Here is a 19,642-nt window from a genome sequence, read left to right as displayed (position 1 = left end):
AAGTTGTCTTGTTAGAGTGTGTGTCGTGATGTCGTCATCTTATTACCAGAATAGACAACAAGCAGCCGGAGACCCCCAGATGCAATTTGTTGTGCGAATCTCACTCTCTAACATCAAGCTGTGGCCGCTCCTAAATGAAGAGGAATTACTGTAGGGACCTTTTATTCATGTTCTCGCTCGTTCTTTATCAGGCTTCTCTGATTTGCTCGCTCACTCATTCTGCCTCATTGTATCTTTCCCTTGGAAACGACAAAAGGAAAATGAGACGGGAGCCTCCCTACGTGCCCCCACATTTTAAATTGCCATCCACTCTCATCGGGCGTCGCGACTATTGTTGAGCAAGAAATTCGTTTTTTTACAAGCTGTCTAGTCACTTTATTGCAGCTGCTCATGTGGAAGAGGCCACAATCTGCGTCAAGTAGTTTTAATCTCACAGAGTGGAGAGTGAGGGCATATCTGATAACGGCAGCTCAGGCCCGCAGAAACCTCAGAGGTACCGCACCCCTGGTGTTTGATTCAAGCCCAGGTAGAGCTCTGATTAAAATGCAGCTCCCACTTCTCCTCTCTCTCTGTCTTCCCTTCTATGCAGTTTCTCCTCCTCTTGGACTTCTACTTTGTCTTCCTTTTTTTCTTGCACCGCTCCTATTGGTTTCCCCCTCTCCTATACGTCTTCTCCAGGCCTTTCATTTGTGGAAATTGGCTGACACCACCTCTCCCTGAACCTGGCCAGCGTTGTCTCAGCTGAGCTATGGTTTGCTATTCCATGAACATTACCACTGCTATTTCTCTTTTCTCCTGCTCTTCCTCTCCCTGTCTTTCTCCCTCACACACACTATTTGCAGCAGCAGTGACTGAAATTGATCTGCAATTTAATGACTCCTCTTACAAAGGTGTTTCATTTTTTGAAGACTTCCAAAAGTGCATTGTAGGGTTCACTTTTTCCCAACGATAGGTGTATAAAACAAAAAAGGTTTTAAAACATACATTCATGCCTCTGAGATCGGTAACCGGACCACACTCCCTGGCCTGCTTCCAGTTGACTGATAGACGGTAATCCTTACTCCTGTGGCTCACCACATGGTGAGCGGGAGGCGGAAACCAAGATAAGGATGGAAAGAAAGGAAAAGCCAACATTCCTCTTTGCCTCTCCCCTCTGTGTCCTTCTTTTGATTTCCCTCCATGTTTTTGCCTTCTTCATCTCCCTTCCCCCCTTTCCTTCCCCACTCATCTCTACAGTGTTTGTCTTTCCAATTCGTGGCCATAAAACACCCTTCCTGCAGACACTTTGATAGTCAAGGTGGAATTGAAGCGCGGGGGTCCCTGGGAGAGTTGCGTCCTGTTTTGCATAATCAGCATTTACAGGAGAACTAATGTCCCGGTGTTGCAGAACATGATTGGCCTGTCAAGCAGCGGCACATGCCCGAGATTCTGTGCGCCTCTTCTTCATTGTGTTGTCGTTGGAAGACGCCAGCAAATACTCTCCCTTTTGACTCCTCCTTTTTCTCCTCCCCATCCTTTATGTGTAAAACATCCATCCGATAAATTATTTCACTCCTGCCCTTTTATATACCAGCTCTGTGTCTGCATCCCAGGTTGTCAAGGGATACCAGCTGTGGAGTTCAGTGCGAAATAAGCTCATAGGAGCTCATAAATGAAAACAGACCTAAGAACATGTGTGTTTGCCAAGTGCCCTCTCTTCTAGTGTCTGAAATAGCTCGTATAGGAGGACAATGATGGCAGTGAGATTGGAAGTGGCGCCATGTTCACTGAAAGGTGGCCAATTCTGAGCCACATTCAGATTGAAAACAGCACTGTTAGAATAAATAAAAAAGCTGGTCTCATTCGCGTGGGCACTTGCCACAGGTACTGATGATAATCCCTCATCTTGACAATGTCTGGGTAAACATCAGTGACATTTTACACGGAATGTTATCTGATTGATTTTCAATTGCTTTACCGAATGACGCACACTGTGTTGCTGCAGAACTTGATCCAGATCCAACTTTTTGTTGCCCGGGGCCTAAAGCCGAATGTCATTGTTGTATTTCAAAAACATTACGAGGTTGCCCTTTGAGATGCAGTTCAATTGACTGTCGGAAATCTTATATGCAACTGATGCAGGTTTTGAGTGTTCTTCTGACTGCTGTGACGTCAAAGGTTTATTTATTTATTTCTGCTATATTTTTGTCCTGATATATTGTTTTCACAACTCCCTGAGAGAAGGCAGTGTGTGGGGTGACCTGATGTAAGCCTGATGCCTGCATAAAGATGCCAGAACGCCAGGCGTAATTGCAATAAGAGGCTACTGTATAGTCTGTGAATACCGTTGAAACCTTGACAAGGAAGCCTCCGAGCAGACTGGCTATGAATTGCTGGCTGTCAATGTAACAGTGCCCCATGGCACTTTTTCAAACACATGCCTCCTTCAAAGCCACCACGGTCAAGTTGAAAGTTATGAAATATTAAAGAGTTCAATGTTGCGAGTATATAACTCATTCCAGCAAGACTCGCATTATGTGTGCAGAGCCTTTAATAATCGCCCATGCCTCTCCTGCTATCTTCACTCTTAATTAAATGCAGGCACACATTTGCCTTCCAGACTTGATTTGATATTATTTATTTATCACTAGGGCAAATGTCAGCTTGAATTTTTTTCTAATTTTGGCTGTGCAATTTGTGAGCCTTTTAGGCTTCTCTGCCTGCTTGATGCATAATCAATAGGAAATGTTCCTTGGACGCTAACCGTGTTTTTTCTTTCTGCCTTCCAGGGCTCCCACCTCGTGCCTCTGTGGATGATGTTCCTGATGACGGCTTGCAACACTGAGAACGGGACAGCCGATCAATAGGAGTTTTGTTGCCGCTCCCTTCATCCTTCTCTCTCTCTCCCTGAAGCTGTCCTCCTTTATTCCTGGACAGAAGAGTAAAACACGGAAGAAAATCCTGACTTGGCCCTTGGTACCAGAGCTTGTACTTCTCCTCCTTCTCCTCCTCTCTTTCTCCTTCCCCACCCCCCTAAGCCTTGCCTCTAAACAGCCCAGATATGTGTCCCCTATCTCGGTCAGTGGCTTCCCCTGGACAGGGGAATTTGTGTCTCCTCTTGGGTTGTTTGCTTATCATGAGCTCACCCCTTTCTGGAGCCCAACCCCCGCCCTTTAAACAGTTTGCTCCCACTGAGTCGGGGCTTACACATCTGGCCATCCACAACAAAACTGGAGAAGTATATGTGGGAGCCGTCAACTGGATTTTTAAGCTGTCTAGCAACCTGACCAAACTGCGCAACCACATGACTGGCCCAGTTGTGGACAATGAGAAGTGCTACCCTCCGCCCAGTGTCCAGTCCTGTCCTCATGATCTAGCTCAGACCCCAAATGTGAACAAGCTTCTTCTCATAGACTATGACCAAAACCGCCTCATTGCCTGTGGCAGCACTTCTCAGGGGATCTGCCAGTTCCTACGTCTGGACGACCTCTTTAAACTCGGCGAGCCCCACCACCGCAAGGAGCACTACCTCTCCAGTGTGGCAGAGTCTGGTACCATGTCCGGGGTCATCATAAGCTCCCCCCACAGTACCACCAGCAAGTTATTCATCGGAACCCCTATTGATGGCAAATCTGAGTACTTCCCCACCCTGTCTAGCCGCAAGCTGATGGAGAATGAAGAAAATGCCGACATGTTCAGCTTTGTCTACCAGGATGAGTTTGTCTCCTCTCAACTGAAGATCCCCTCGGACACTTTGTCTAAATTCCCTGCTTTCGACATCTATTATGTGTACAGCTTCAGCAGCGAGCAGTTTGTATATTACCTAACAATGCAGCTGGACACTCAATTGACTTCCCCAGATGCTAGTGGAGAGCAGTTCTTCACTTCGAAAATAGTCCGCCTCTGCGTGGACGACCCCAAGTTTTACTCCTACGTAGAGTTTCCCATTGGCTGCACTAAAGATGGGGTAGAGTACCGCCTGGTGCAGGATGCCTTCTTGGCTCAGCCGGGCCGGCAGCTGGCCAAGTCCCTGGGGATCTCCGAGAATGAAGACATCCTCTTCACAGTCTTCTCTCAGGGTCAGAAGAATCGGGCCAAACCACCCAAAGAGTCAGCATTGTGTCTGTTCACGCTGAGGAGGATAAAGGAGAAGATCAAAGAGAGAATTCAGTCCTGCTACAAGGGAGACGGCAAACTCTCCTTACCCTGGCTGCTCAACAAGGAGCTCGCCTGCATCAACTCGGTAAGCTTGAATCTGTTCTTAGAGCCTTTTGAGTTCAGTTGAGAACACACTTTCTGCTCAGCCTTTTCCTCAAAGGGAACCAATAACATATCAATTGAAGTTATTAAAAGTTACACATATTAGGTTTTTATGATAGCATGTGAACGTGTTTAGCATTAGTGTTAGTTGGCATTAGACATTTTGCCGCATTCTGTTTCGCTTATATGCACACCTTTTCTCAAGAACCTTACAGAAAGTATGCTTGTACGAATACATTGTTCATTCAAATAGCAAAAGACTAGTCTGGATGATATTCCTATTCCTCCATTCTACACTCTTTTGAGCACCTGCTAATTGAATGCTGGCTTACTCGTGCTCCATTCATGAGGCCACGCGACAGGTCTGTGGTAGTTCATAGAAAGTCCGAGGAGCTCTTTTTTCTCTCCTGCTGACCTATATTTCCCTTTCTTCTGCCCATTTCCCCTTTACCCACAACCTCTTCTGCTTTGATTTAGTCAGACAGGGGACATCATTAGCCCAGTCCCCTGGATTTGTGAAATGTCACTCAGGAGTAAGACTCAAGCGCACACACACATACACACAGTGTGGTGCGGTGCACTGCAGCGTGAGATCCTGGGGGATAGCATAAGCTAGACTGGGTTTTTACTAACTGATCCACAGTGCATGGCCCTGCATGCGTTAGAGGACCCCTGCTAACACAGGCACATACACTCACACTGGGGTCCTTAAGGCACTACACACACTCTAGTATTTATCCGTAGTGAACGTATATTCATTCTTTTTTCTCTGACTTTCATGCCTCTCTTCTGTTTCCCCTTACTTACGCACTCTCTCCAGGCTGCGTCTGCCAGAAGCCTCTTATGTCTTTGTTTCCTCTTTTAGTGTGAAGTGTCTCTCTCTTAGATGACCACCTGTCTCAGCGACCTCATCTTCCATCATGTGTGCTCTTTAAATTCAACAATCCATCTCCTCCATCTCACGCTCTCTTAAAATAGCTTAATTAATAGACCTGCTTTTAAAGCTTTTTCTTTAAATGTCAGTGCACACCATTTTTTCCCCAGCAGGTGTCTTTTGTGCGCAAACACACACATACACACACACTTGCATGCAACTAATGGAGTTGGATACTTGGTAAGAATAGCACTCTTTTTCTGTGTAGGTCTTCATTCATTTGAGTGCCCAGGTGTGTTTTGTGAGGTAGTGTAATTGATGTGAATGACCAGCCGAGTCCCCTCTGTAGATGTAGTCTCTTACCTGTTCAGTGGTTGTCCTAATTCTTGTATTGTCCTCTTTCACTCTTTGGTCCCATCACACGGACAATAGCTGGAATCTAAAAAAGCAGGCTCATTTATTTCAATTAGACCTTTGCACCGGTGCAGCAGGAGCTCTTGGTGCAGAGCGCTGTGGTACACATCGCAGGTTAGTACAGCAAAGGATTTGACTCCACCTTTATATGTGGTCCAGTGCAACTTCATCCGATTTCTTGCAGTGCTGGCTAGTCAAACACTGTAGTTGCAAATGCACCTGCCAGGTAGATAACGGCTACATTGTGCTGATATGCTGACGACCACATCAGCATTTTCAGGAGGGGAGGAAAGTGTTGCTGTCATGATAACTCTCAGTAGATGGACTATCCAACATCAAAGGACTGTAAGTGCCATGCAGTGCGTGTACTTTTGATAAGACTCCAAAGTAGACATACAGGTTTTCATTTCAGATACGTTTCCAAGACCGTTTCTTTACTTATTCAGGCAGGAAAAGCACATGTGTGACGAGAAACATTAAAGTTGGCTTCCCCTCAAGTTCTATTCAACCAGCAAGTTATTTTAAAAAAGAGCGTCCTGCAACAACCCCATCCTTTCCTGACAGTCAAGCCTGTTACCATGGCTACTGAAGATTATTTTCACTCATAATTCATCATCACTTAAACATCCCCTCAAAAAAACTTTTATTTTGTTTAAGCTTTTGACACTGATGATGTAATAGCCTTGGAGATAAGCTGATTGGCTGACCCCCCGACAGCAGCGAGGCCTGAGGGGTCGGCTCCAGGTTAATGACGTCGCCACTTTGGCCCTAAGCAATGTCAGCCGCCCACCACTAACCTTTACTTCACTTTGTGGTCCATGCAACCCTAATTTTGACCTCAGATGCCTGATATAATTTCCCAGCGTGGGACCTGTTATTGAGAAGCTGTTAGTACCGGCTAATAGATGCCATTTGTCCGCTGTTGCATACTAGTGGAAGCAGTTTACTTGTGTGTGTATAGCACAAACATACACAACTAACTGGGAGTATTTTCCACATATGAATTTCTCCAGCTGATCTAGGTATATAAACTGGGAATCTTCTGGTTCAATGCTCACTAAAGTTTAAGCTACCGCCGTTTGGTGCTGAACTCCACCCAGGTTTTTCCCAGCCACTCAAGGAATTCCAACTAACTTCTCTAACCTCTAGGCTAAAAACTCATGAATGCCGATCTCAACTGCGTTTCACAGAGCAGTGTGGGAAAGGCTGTGTTGGGTGTGAATACGTTTAGTTTGACCCTGCCATGGAGCTGTGGAGAGGGCAAGGCGAGGGAGGACTGGACAGCTGTTAGCCACACAGCCATGATGGATGGCCTGGCGCTCTGTCAGCCCCCTGTGTGCGCTTCATATATGTGCTAGATCTTAATTTCTAGCCTCAGGGCGTCATTACGGTGATATGTTTATGAACGCAGTGAAAAGGTGGCGGCTTTTCCGTTAATACAAATGTTAAGGCATATAAGAAGTAGATCTCTTGTAAAATGTGTTTGTTGTAAACACTATTCGTCACCTCAGCCCTGTTTCCTGGCTATATTTGTGTGTGTGTGTGTGTGGCCATTAGTTTGTTTGTGTGTCTCTGTTTTGTCCCCGAGCTTTATTAGTGAACCCCTGACCTTCTCCCCGTTATGAGAGTGGATCAATACAAATCATTTCCACACACAGAGAAAGAGAGTATAGAGGTTTCCGGAGGTAAATGAGAGAGACCAAAAGAGAGGGACAAGAGAGAGAGAAAAAGGAGGTGCATTACGTGAGCGCCCGTCAAAATGAGAGGACCGGAGAGAGGGAGGAAGAGTTATACGCCAAAGCAATGTACAGGGGAGAGTAAGGGAATTTGAAGGATGGCGTTGAGGAGATGAGAGAGACAGTGAGTGTGAAAATAACGGAGCGAGCCAAGGAACATGCTTGAAGGGATTGAGAAAGAAAGTGCAAAAAGGTGAACACAAAACAGCAATGTTGTTGTCTCTGTACAGAATGCAGGCACATTTGCACGTTTCTCCAACCTGATCGTTACTGTAAGCAATGCCCTGATCATGCCTACGTTTGTGTGTTAAGGCATTTTCAACCCGTCAGCATTGGTGGCTCTGGTAATGACTACTCAAGGCATGCATATGTACGCTTACCGGAACTGCCCTACTTTGTGCTGCAGTGACGGCTGGTTAACTGCGTTATAGCTTAAACGTCAAATATGTGATGTTGGTTTTTGAGTAATGGTGTTAGAATTTGTATTTGACTAAAAAGACTGATCAACTCTGGGAATAGATTTGAATGAGATTTCAAAATGTCTTTGAACATGCTTCAAATCTGATTTCCAGACGTTTTTCCGGAGACTTCTGTCTTTCTGATTTCTCTTTTTTTGGACTTGACAAAAGCAGTCGTTTTCCAATCTGTGTATATGAAAAGGGAGATACCGAGAGAACGAAAAAACGGAGAGAGCAGCAAGCCTTTCACAGCTCAGAGGTGAGGCAGTGATTCACCGACCGAGAGAAGAGCAGGACGAGAGGAAGAGTGATAGCCCCAGAAATCTTTTTAGCCACCACTGCCAATAACAGCAGCTGGAAAAAGGGTGGATGACAGAAGGAGGGGAAAGAGATGGAGGGGGGAGAGAAGAGGATGATTGAACGCTGGCTGCTACACAAATAATATCGGCGTCCGTCACCTGGCCATCGCACTGTCCTCCTCAGCAGGACCACTCTCTGTCATGTCAGCTGTGTGTGTGTGATGTGGCTCATCTGACAGGGCGTGTATATCTCAGAGTAGGTGCTATAATGAGGAGGACTCAGGAACAGGAACACAACGTGGTGTGTGAAATATCACTGAATTTATAAAGGTGTCCTCCGGTTAGAGAAAGTCAGGGAATCTTTTTGCTCAGGAGTCACTTTTCAGAATATATTTTCTTGCCCACTAAAGGCATCACATGAAATGGTGATTTCCTGCGGCTTTTCTCCACAGCAAGCAACACATTAAACTAGCCAGCTGTAACCTTTCAGTTTATTAGAGAAGACTATAGAAAGGGCAGGTTCTAATTGACCAGCATTATTTTGTTTGCCATTTTTATATTTTCATGATCAGAATAGAGTCCGGACGTCCACATTCAGTTTCATTTCACTTTTCACATGGAAATGATACAAACCGCTGTGATACAGGATGCATTTAGTCTATACACGGACATGAAAAGCTATTAAACATACTAGCTTTAGCCTAACTAGTTGTATAGGCTTAAAGGTTACTTAAACTACTCGTCTAGAAAAACAAATATATTGGTCTAAGATCTAAAACACCACATACTAAGTTTTGGTTGATTTTAAATTGGGGCGTAAGGAAAAAAACATCTTGGTTTAGACATTCCTGTCCCATTGAAAGCACTTGGACCTCGTCTCTACACGAGGCACACATCCGACCTAAAGACAATTCCAAATGTCAAGCTGCTTTCTCTTGATCACCAGATGGATGGCGAGGTTTGAACTTTGTCGTAACCCAATGCATCAATCAATTGCAGATCAATCATAGCTAAAGAAAAAAGCGTCACTTGCCAGCATTCATTTTTGTCATGCTGCATACCCAGGCTGCTGCTTGACCATCAGTGTCAAAGGTAACATTTTCTGCTGAAATCAATATACAAGTGATCACATTTGCATCATACTCTTTTTGATTTATGGCTTTTTTTCTTGCTCAGTGATTTGGTATTTTCACACTGTGTTCACAAGTCATGTCTTGTGCGGCAGTGTGGGCGGTGCTGTGATGCGTCTTTCCTTGGAATGTGTTTGATGGATGAATTTCTTTTCTCTTGCTGCGCATTCTAAATAATTTGGTTCCTTTTTTATTTTAAACAAACATATATTGCTGCTGCTGGAGCTTTGAGTTGTCAGTGTACCGTGTGTGTATTTTGCCTCGTCAGGGCATCTGCTGAGAGGAGCATGGATATCAGAATAAGTAATGTCCCGTGGTGAGGTGCACCCTGGGGGCTGATTATAGCCAAATAACATATGCAAATGTTATAACCCATCCTTTTACCTATGGCTGATACTGGCACATAGGAGAATATGATACAGCTTCACTGAATAGGATGCAATAGAACACACAACGGGTCTTCTTCATGGATCCTGTATGGGTTATTACGTTTAGTTTCATGATTATGTTCTTTAAACCACTAATATTGAATTATTTGACAAAAATTGATAATGCATTACCACGCTTTTTCTTTAGTGTTAGGCGCTCCAAAGAACAATCTGCACCACATTAAGCAAACTGAGCAGTTTTCATTACCTTGTTACAGAAAAGACAACGTAAAATTGTCCAGCAAACCCTATTAAATCCATCATTAGGAATATCCTCTAATGAACGTAACTCACTTATGGCCTTTGTAAAACACAGTCCCATTTCTGCAGACCTAATCTAAAAGGATGTGCCAGCAAATGTATTTAAGTAATTAGACCTGATTAATTGAGCCAGGGTTGACGAGCAGAGTTAATTGACAGACTAAATGAGTTGAGCTTAGAGACACTGATCATCTGGTTGTCGAAAATGTTACTGGTATTAATGGGTCGTGTTTCAGTTAATATTTGATTTGAAATGCCGGAGTTATTTAATTTCATACAGGGTACATTTTGGATTAAATGGCAGTGGTTTGTGTGAGCTAACACTGTCACACCCACTCTGTGCTCGAGTGTCGCTCTCATCCTCATTATTAAAGTACAATGGAAAACCTTTTGGAAAGACCACATGCAGATCGTGTGTGAGCTGCTTAATTCTCTCTGTTTTCTGACCTCTCTCTCTTTCTCTGAGGAGTGTTTAGCTCAACAAATCCCCATCTCTAGCACCCCTCTAATGATACTAATTGTCAGTGTAATTATGTATTGATCTGTATTGTGTGTGTGGGTGGTGTTGCATACATCATTATCAGAGAATGTGGGGCAGGGGTTGTGCCTGTATTGTGCATGCTAATAGTCTCCGTGTGTTTCTTTGCTTCACGTTTCTTTTAAATGCCTAAGCTTTAATATTTGGTTCCCATGAAGATGGGCTGAATGAATGAAGTCGGCACAGGTCTACTTTTTATAATATTCTACCAGTCATACATGCATTTTTTTTTCGCTGTTCCAACAACACCCTTGGTTGCCAAGTAAATATTCTTCATGTTGTTGCTTAAGGCCCTGTCACACTGTCCCGAAGTTGACACCCGATGGACACACGAATATGGAATTGTGAATTTCGCACGAAGATGGCCCCGAACCACACACGAAGGCAACATTTACATTACATTTAAGACATACAACTGCAATGAAAGTACCAAAAACAATTATGTTACAGTACTATGATACTGTACTGATATTTTCAGACGTTGTTCTTTACTTTCTCCATCTTTATATGTAGAAAATATTACGTTTTCTCCGTAATTTTGTTTCCATAGCAACAACAACTTCCTGTCAACTCGCCTTCAAAATAATATATTATATCCTTTTTAGTTTCACAGTAACACAAATTGGGTTATTTACATAATATGTTTACATGATTTTGTTGTGCAATAAAACAACCCGATGGACACACGATAAAGGAAATGTTCAAATTCGGCTGTGATCGTAGCAACATCGGGCCATTCGTGAGGGCATCTAAGCCATCGTATGACCGCCGGTGGAGTCTCTCAGGCTCCGGCAGCAACTTCGTGAGCGGTGGCAAAATCTTTGGCATGCCAAAAAAATGCCGAAGGACCTTGCGAAGGTTCATTTTCGTGTTGAATTCGTGTGTCAATTTTGCCCTTCGTAAGGCCATCGTGAGGGCATCTTGTTATCCTCTGTGCCATCGGGCATTCGCCCCGATCAGAGTGAGGGCGAATGCACCGATGATAAAACGAAGATGACACGATTTGACAAGATGCCCTCACGAGTGCCTTACGAAGTTGCCGCTCACGAAGTTGCTGCCGGAGCCTGAGAAACTCCACCGGCGGTCATACGATGGCTTAAGATGCCCTCACGAATGGCCCGATGTTGCTACGATCAGAGCCGAATTTGAACATTTCCTTTATCGTGTGTCCATCGGGTGTCAATTTCGGGACAGTGTGACAGGGGCTTTAAGAGGAGCAGGGAAATTGTCCCCTCCTCTTTTAATTTAATTAATGAATAACTTTAATTTGTGTTCATTTTATGTCAGAATGTATCCAATGATTATTGCAACACTGATGACCACTATTTACAGCAACATAACTAATACATAATACAGTTTACATCAAACAAAATTAAAAAAAGAGCTGATGAAAATGAAGAATGAGTTAAAGACCCCTGAATATTTATTTAAGAAATAAAAAATACCCAACAAGTTAGGTATAGGCCTACTGTGTATTTCTAAACTAATGTTCTTACTGACAGGCTAATTTGTTGGATTTTAGTTTGAGAGTAGCCCCTTTTAATTTCTTTAAATATCTTTTGCTGACACCTTTTAAATCTGCTGAACCTGTCCTCCCCCGCTGGTCACTGAGCATCTCCATCAGAACAGTCGGAGGTTAAGCACTTTGCTTAAAGGCACCTGTGGTGGTTGATGAAGGAGGGAAGGAGTGTCTACTCATTCACTTTCCCCTCCCACATTTCCCAGCTGGTGTGGGGATTTGAACTGATCACAAGCCTTCCAAGTGTCAGGCTGTTAGCTTATATTTGCATTGGTTTATTTTCACAATACTGTATGCTTATTTGCATGCATTTATGGGAATATATATTATATTCCTTTGCATTCTCCATTTAATGTATATACAGTATGTTCCTCCACTGTCTCTCACATTCAGTTGGACTGCAGTCTTAACATGTGGTGTGGAAGCGGCTTTCTGAATAGGGGCCAACTCCTTGAAGGTTCACTGTCTGTCTGAGTATACTCAACATAGAAATTAGTCCCTTGCAACCTATGAATATGGAAGAGGTACAGTCATATCTCTTTGTAAAATATTGATTAAGTAGGATCCAGTAACATGTTCTAAAAAACAGCATCTCTGTAGAACACAACTAAATAGTATGGACTACCTCAAAGTGTTTTCCCCTTTAAACCTGTATAGTCTTAAGCTTTGAATCATCAGCCTGTAGATACACTGTAGGTAGAATATAAAACCCTTTCCCCTCGAGATGTTATTAATGCATCTTGCAAAACACCTATGAGATGCAGCCAATCAGAGCCACTGTCCCCTTGGAGCCGGTAGCGTCAGAGCTGACGTTGGTGATGAGCCTTATGGGACTTTTACAAGTTGTTATCCTAAACATAGAGAAGATGTGATGTGGATTTGTGCTTGTTTTTCAGACACCATGTTTTCACCGTGTTTTCTTTACAGAGACTTATCCTTGGGGTCAGGGTGTTGTTGGCAAAGAGCACTGATGTGTTTTAAATTAAATTGATTACATCTACTGACCAAATAATAAAAAAATACAAAATTGACTGAAATGTATAATTCACTCTATTACTGTGATACATGTCACAAAAAAGAGACTCTTCTTCCAATATAGCTGTATAGGAATGACCTGTATTAATCATCAAGTCCACCAAATCTCGGAAGTGTCCTTTTAGGCTTGCATTCACATAATGTTATTTTTACCACAGCATTTTGTTACACAATTAATGGTATTAATAAAAGGCCCACAGCATCATTGAGGATTTATTTATATAATTGAAAAGATGAGTCAAAGACAAACATTGATATATTGTAAGTATGTGTGGTGTGTTGATGATCTTTTTACAACCGTCTTGGTTTGTTGCCAGTTTCCAACAGTTGTGAGTCATAGCTGTTCGGCCTTAGTGTCAGTCCTCTACATGAAAGAGATGTCAGTGAGAAAGCGTCATGTGGCCTGTAATGTACTTTGACCTGTGTGTGTGTGTGTGTGTGTGTGTGTGTGTGTGTGTGTGTGTGTGTGTGTGTGTGTGTGTGTGTGTGTGTGTGTGTGTGTGTGTGTGTGTGTGTGTGTGTGTGTGTGTGTGTGTGTGTGTGTGTGTGTGTGTGTGTGTGTGTGTGTGTGTGTGTGTGTGTGTGTGTGTGTGTGTGTGTGTGTGTGTGTGTGTGTGTGTGTGTGTGTGTGTGTGTGTGTGTGTGTGTGTGTGTGTGTGTGTGTGTGTGTGTGTGTGTGTCAGGTTTAACATTAGTGTTTGAGAGCAGGACCTACATTATTTTCTGACAGTGATGTTGACTAACTTTGACCACCAAGACATACTTACTCATACAAGCCATGCATTATGAATTTGGAACTAGTATGGATAGACTGAGAGGCAAGGGTGCTCTTCTACTTTATAAAGCAGCACATGTGTGAGTGCCTTTCTATGCTTGCAGTACACACTCACAGAATACGCATCACTTCATTTGTTTATTCTTCTTGAAGAAACTCTAGCTGGCTCGATACGCTTTGAGCCAGCCACTTGCACACACCGACGCATAGACTAATGTCAGGTAAAAGGCAACTGTGTGTGTGTGTGTGTGTGTGTGTGTGTGTGTGTGTGTGTGTGTGTGTGTGTGTGTGTGTGTGTGTGTGTGTGTGTGTGTGTGTGTGTGTGTGTGTGTGTGTGTGTGTGTGTGTGTGTGTGTGTGTGTGTGTGTGTGTGTGTGTGTGTGTGTGTGTGTGTGTGTGTGTGTCTGCTGAAAACCTTTATCACCTGATATAAAACAAGGTGGGACGGCTGTACAGAAACCACTCCTGCAGTTTAATCCAGATTGTTTTTCATTTCTTGTAGTCCACTGCTCTTTCACTTCTCTCCTGTTCTCTCGCACACGCACATGGTAGGAAATGCAGGTTTCTGACTTGATGAGACAGCTATGACGAGAGAGGCTTCTTTTCTGCTTTCTCTCTGACACAGATGCATGGACAAACACACACAACTACACGGATGAATTGCAGGCTTGTCTTGAAATCATGCCGTCAGCATTACTAACAGCCAGTTCCCCCCCCCTCCCTCTTTCTCGTTCACTCCTTCCCTCTTTCTCGTTCACTCCTTCCCAGCTCTTCAGTTTCTAAAAACATATTTGTTTGTGTATTTCTTTTTAGCAAAAACATGTTTTATAGATAATCATAACGCCTGTTAATGCAACAACATACTGCCCAATGAATTCATGTTGCCAAATGAACAAGCTTTTTGGGTTTTCCATACATGTTTTCTTTCCACCTTTTAATAGCCATAATTTACAGCAGTGTTTTCAAACAACAACATCATGCTCCTGTGCATAAGCCCATATTGTATTCTGCTGTTTCCATTGCATTTTCTGAATGGAGGTTACTATTGACAAATTCCACTTGAGGTCTGCGTAATGTCTGCCCAGACATATTTTCTTGACGCGATACGTTGAAGAAATAGCAATCATAGGGGAATGATTATTCAACCATTTCCTTTAGCCCGGGCCAGCCAGCACACATCTGTAGTCAGTCAGTGTTATTGCGGGCAGAGTGTGTATGCGTGTGTTCGGTGCCATATGAATGCCTGTATTTCATCGTTTGCCGTGTGAAGTGGCTGTAGCAGCTCCACCCAGGGGAAGCCACCACAGTTGTGGCTGTTATACGGCAACATGCGTGACCTCTAGCTATGCGTACCCCTCTGGGTTTATATATTTATTATATAAGTGTGGGTTTCTTTGTATGCAATCTTCATATATTGTATCAGCAGTATCTAAGTTAACCATTTATTTGTGACCTTGAATATCAGCTGACGGCTCACATGTACTTTATACACACACAAATAGTATAATGCTTCACTGTCTTCCTGTATTTTATCCTTTTCAAGACACCCATTAAAGAGTAGAGAGAAAAGGTTGTGCATCCAGTCTGTATACGTGGAATAGATCAAACAATTAGCTTATTTATCGGGTTGAACAGAATATATTTCGACAACTCTTTTTTTTTTTTTTTTAAACCAAAAGTTCAAAAAAGTTTCTGTTTTTCAGTCTTTTTTATAGACAAATTAATCAAGACAATTGATTGATAGATAATGAACATGATTATTGGGTGCAACCTTCACATGCCAATGAAAAATACATTTCTTATTTATTTAATATCCTCTTCTATGTGAAAGCATAGATTAAAAGGGGTTAGAATAGTGGCAGAAAAGTAGCATCATTATTATTTCAGTTTTGACACTCACTCATACTTCCTTTTTTGGTGGGGATCTTTAGAAGAATAGACAAAGCCCCTGTGAACTGCAAATTCATTCAGCACCACACCACATGCAACCTGTGAAAATCAAAACAAGAAACCTCCTCTTCTGCATTTCTAAGACCGTGCTGCCAAAGTCAGTGGAAGGTTGTTGGCTTAACTCTTTCATCCCCGGCGGAGTCGTGCGACTTTGAAAACACTGCGGAGCGTTAAACACGGTCTCTAGCCAATAACCCTGCTGAGACCACAGAGGGAAATATTCTTTCCATACTGAAAAGCAGCTCAAATTCACGTGGGGATCTTTCAGTGTCTTAAATTGCCGAAACCAACCTAAGAATGTAGCCTCCATTAAAATGCTTTCCAACCTCAAGGGACTCGGCTTTTATTCCATGCTGATCTATGCTGTTTAAAGCTTCCAGACCTGCGGCAATGCTATACCACCTTTAACCTCCAGTGCCCCAGAGAAACCTCTACATGCTACTATGTGTGTATAAGTGTGTGCATAGTGCGTGTCTTAACTTTTATGGACTCTTGGGGCTACTGTATACAGTATTTCTGACAGTGAGTCTCTTCCATAGAAGATGGATTAACCCTTTTAACTTGTTTTCCTTGGACTCCGACGGCATTGGGTGTGTGTGTGTGTGTGTGTGTGTGTGTGTGTGTGTGTGTGTGTGTGTGTGTGTGTGTGTGTGTGTGTGTGTGTGTGTGTGTGTGTGTGTGTGTGTGTGTGTGTGTGTGTGTGTGTGTGTGTGTGTGTGTGTGTGTGTGTGTGTGTGTGTGTGTGTGTGTGTGTGTGTGTGTGTGTGTGTGTGTGTGTGTGTGTGTGTGTGTGTGTGTGTGTGTGTGTGTGTGTGTGTGTGTGTGTGTGTGTGTGTGTTGGAGGCTGACTCTAGCCAGGATTGATGGATTTCTCTCATGACTATATGGTTTAAATTGTAGCCCCTAGTTGTATGTCAAATGAAGACGATGGGACATACAGCAAATACACTGAATGCTCTGGTTGAATGTGTGTCTCGGTCTGTGTGTGGGTACATGGGTTTACAAGTCCTCACATGAGTGTCTTTGTCGGTGTGTTGACTGTCCCTTTGTTCCGAGGAAAGAAATTGCCCCCAAGCCATTAGTTGTTACAAAAGAAAGTTGTTTCAGGTAATAGCTGTGAGTGTTCCTGTCTTTCACTGTCTTAAACACAAACACACATACAGAAGCTTCAATTATAACGTCTTCCGGTTTTCTTCTTCTTTTCTTTACCTCGTGACATCACTTTGCAAGGGAAGAAAAGAAAAGCAAGCTCTTTGTTGACTCCAGTTGATAGCCATACCACCCTGCACACACACATTTACATTGTTAGTTGAATATAAGGTACAAACTGAGGGTTTGTGAGGGACAGAAGAAAGAGAGGCAGAGGGGGAGACCTGCCGAGGAGGGAGTGATGAAGAGAGTGATGCAGGGCGATTAGGCGTGAAGAGATGGAAGGACGGAGGTAAAAAAGGACAGAAGGGATATTGATGTTTGCTCAGTTACTGTATCAGCTGGAAGGAGAAGAAGAGAAAGAGTGAGAAAGTAGAAAAAGGCAGAATAACGGCTTATTGACATGCGCAGAGCTGCAGGCAATTTAGGTAGACCGGGAAAGAGAGAGAGAGAGAGAGACAATGTGTGTGTGTGGGGGGGATGTTATCTTTTCTCCCGTGTGGATCAATCAGATGATGTAGTGATAATACTGTGGATTACACTGCCATTTACACACTCCCTAAGTGTGTGTGTGTGTGTGTGTGTGTGTGTGTGTGTGTGTGTGTGTGTGTGTGTGTGTGTGTGTGTGTGTGTGTGTGTGTGTGTGTGTGTGTGTGTGTGTGTGTGTGTGTGTGTGTGTGTGTGTGTGTGTGTGTGTGTGTGTGTGTGTGTGTGTGTGTGTGTGTGTGTGTGTGTGTACTTGCGTACTTGCACACACTTACGTCTGTTGGCTCTGGTTGACACACACTGACGCCATTCAGTACCACACTTTAGCAGTCAGTCAGCAACCTCCAGTCTGACACATACTCAGGCCTGCTATATTGCCAGAGCAGCATTTTTTTTATTATCACGCAAAGTTTTAATGATCAAACCTTGGGATAGTAGCTATCATTTTTATAATCCCTCATACATGTTGATCAATTCAGTCAAAATACAATTTAAAATGCTAATTTTGTGAAAAACCCAAAGATTAAAGCCATGGAAAATTCTCAAATTAGAAAGGCTGAAAAAAGACAAGACTTGTTGTGTCATTGAAGAATCACTTGTTTTCCGTGGCTTCACACTTATTGTCAATTTATGAACAAAAGAACAAAATGTTAGTTTAATAAACCATTCATTGTCTATGGCACTTTAACCCCCGTGTGTGTGTGTGTGTGTGTGTGTGTGTGTGTGTGTGTGTGTGTGTGTGTGTGTGTGTGTGTGTGTGTGTGTGTGTGTGTGTGTGTGTGTGTGTGTGTGTGTGTGTGTGTGTGTGTGTGTGTGTGTGTGTGTGTGTGTGTGTGTGTGTGTGTGTGTGTGTGTGTGTGTGTGTGTGTGTGTGTGTGTGTGTGTGTGTGTGTGTGGTTAAGGCATCATGTGGGTCAGTGGATTGCCTAGGGCGACGGGCCCCTCGTGACATGGGTATGCTCCAGATATTGTCACATGGTCACCAGCCCTACCGCCATGTCACCACCGTGACTGAACACATTACAATATGTTAAAGGTTTTCACGGTGGGATTTAGTCGGGGAGAGAAACGGGTTTGTTTATGACTGTTTGAATAGGCTGCCTAACACGTAGAGAGGTCAAGTAAAAGCGTTGAAGTCGGATGCCACACTTTTCTAGACTTTTGTTATGTGTCATTGCCTGCTCCCTTTTCAAATACTAAAAGGTCATTATTTATAGTAACTAAGACAAAAAAGGACACAATACATTTTTTTGGCGGGAATACAAAACATCTTAATACACATTTTATACACAAAAACCTCATTAACACACCCGACCATGAAAGAAAGCATCTTTCACTACTAGCATATGTGTTTTTCTCTGATTAAAGAACAGCCTGATTGCTGTAAATTGTCTTGTCTGATAGTTGTATTTTCTTCCTTCCTCCAGCCACTGCAGATAGACGATAACTTCTGCGGTCAGGACTTCAACCAGCCTCTCGGGGGAACCAGCACCATCGAGGGCATCCCCCTCTTCATCGACAAGGATGATGGCATGACCTCCGTAGCAGCGTACGATTACCATGGGAACACCGTGGCTTTTGTTGGCACGCGGAATGGAAAACTTAAGAAGGTAGGAATGATTTTCTTTTGCAATGTTGTTTTTTTTTTTAATACGTTTCTCATTTTCCATTCCAATTAAATTAGATTTTTTTTTGTTTTTTTGTTTGCTTTTGAGCACTGTAGTTGAAGAGAAATTGCCTATAAGTCAGGTGAAGGACAAACTTGCTTTTTTGGTGCTTGTAATTTCAAGGACATTCAGAGAAAGATGGAAACAATCACTTTTTTCGGTTTAGAATGTCAAGCAGCTTTTCAGCCAGTGTTGGTTATCGTTCTCCTAATGCAGTGGTTCTCAAAGTGTTTGAGCACCCTCTATAAAATGTCAAGCTACCCCACAGCACCCCCAAAAGAAAATCTCTGGCGCCGCCACTGAGCCTTTGTTTTGGGGGGGCCCGACTTTTTTTTTTCGCCAAAGAAAAAGTTTGAGAACCACTGTCCTAATAAACTGTGTGCTTGCAGCTTAATCATTGTACTTTAACGCTAAGCACTTAGCAGGCACTTTTTTACGGCAAGATTAAACGCCGTCAACTCAACATTTGTCTCGGTAGTGGACACCTTCAACAGGAGATTCAAGTGCCTATTTAAAACCTATTTGTTTAACAAGCAATTTAGAGCGAGTCTGTGGCTACTCCTCTCATTGATTCGCATGTGAGTCAGGTCACACATAAAACGTTACTGCTGTATCTCCACGCCACGTACTGCCTCGCCTCTCATTTTAAGAGCTGGCCTTCAATCAATCCAACAGCGTTGACCG

At 43.2% G+C, this 19,642-nt stretch overlaps 1 protein-coding gene across 2 annotated transcripts in view; it reads left to right on the top strand.

Moving 5' to 3' along the window:
* The window catches only part of LOC117446307 (plexin-A1-like), a 190,996-nt gene that overhangs the window by 35,683 nt on the left and 135,671 nt on the right, over nucleotides 1-19,642 (top strand). For both annotated transcript variants that reach the window (XM_034082457.1, XM_034082456.1), the window contains exons 2-3: nucleotides 2,769-4,222; nucleotides 18,719-18,901. In XM_034082457.1, coding sequence (XP_033938348.1) covers nucleotides 3,041-4,222; nucleotides 18,719-18,901 — 1,365 coding nt within the window. In that variant the 5' untranslated portion in view covers nucleotides 2,769-3,040. The remainder of the gene's footprint in view (nucleotides 1-2,768; nucleotides 4,223-18,718; nucleotides 18,902-19,642) is intronic.

The sequence above is a fragment of the Pseudochaenichthys georgianus genome, chromosome 5 (genome assembly GCF_902827115.2).
Source record: "Pseudochaenichthys georgianus chromosome 5, fPseGeo1.2, whole genome shotgun sequence".
Lineage (NCBI taxonomy): Eukaryota > Metazoa > Chordata > Actinopteri > Perciformes > Channichthyidae > Pseudochaenichthys > Pseudochaenichthys georgianus.
This window is presented reverse-complemented; position numbering and strand designations above follow the sequence as displayed.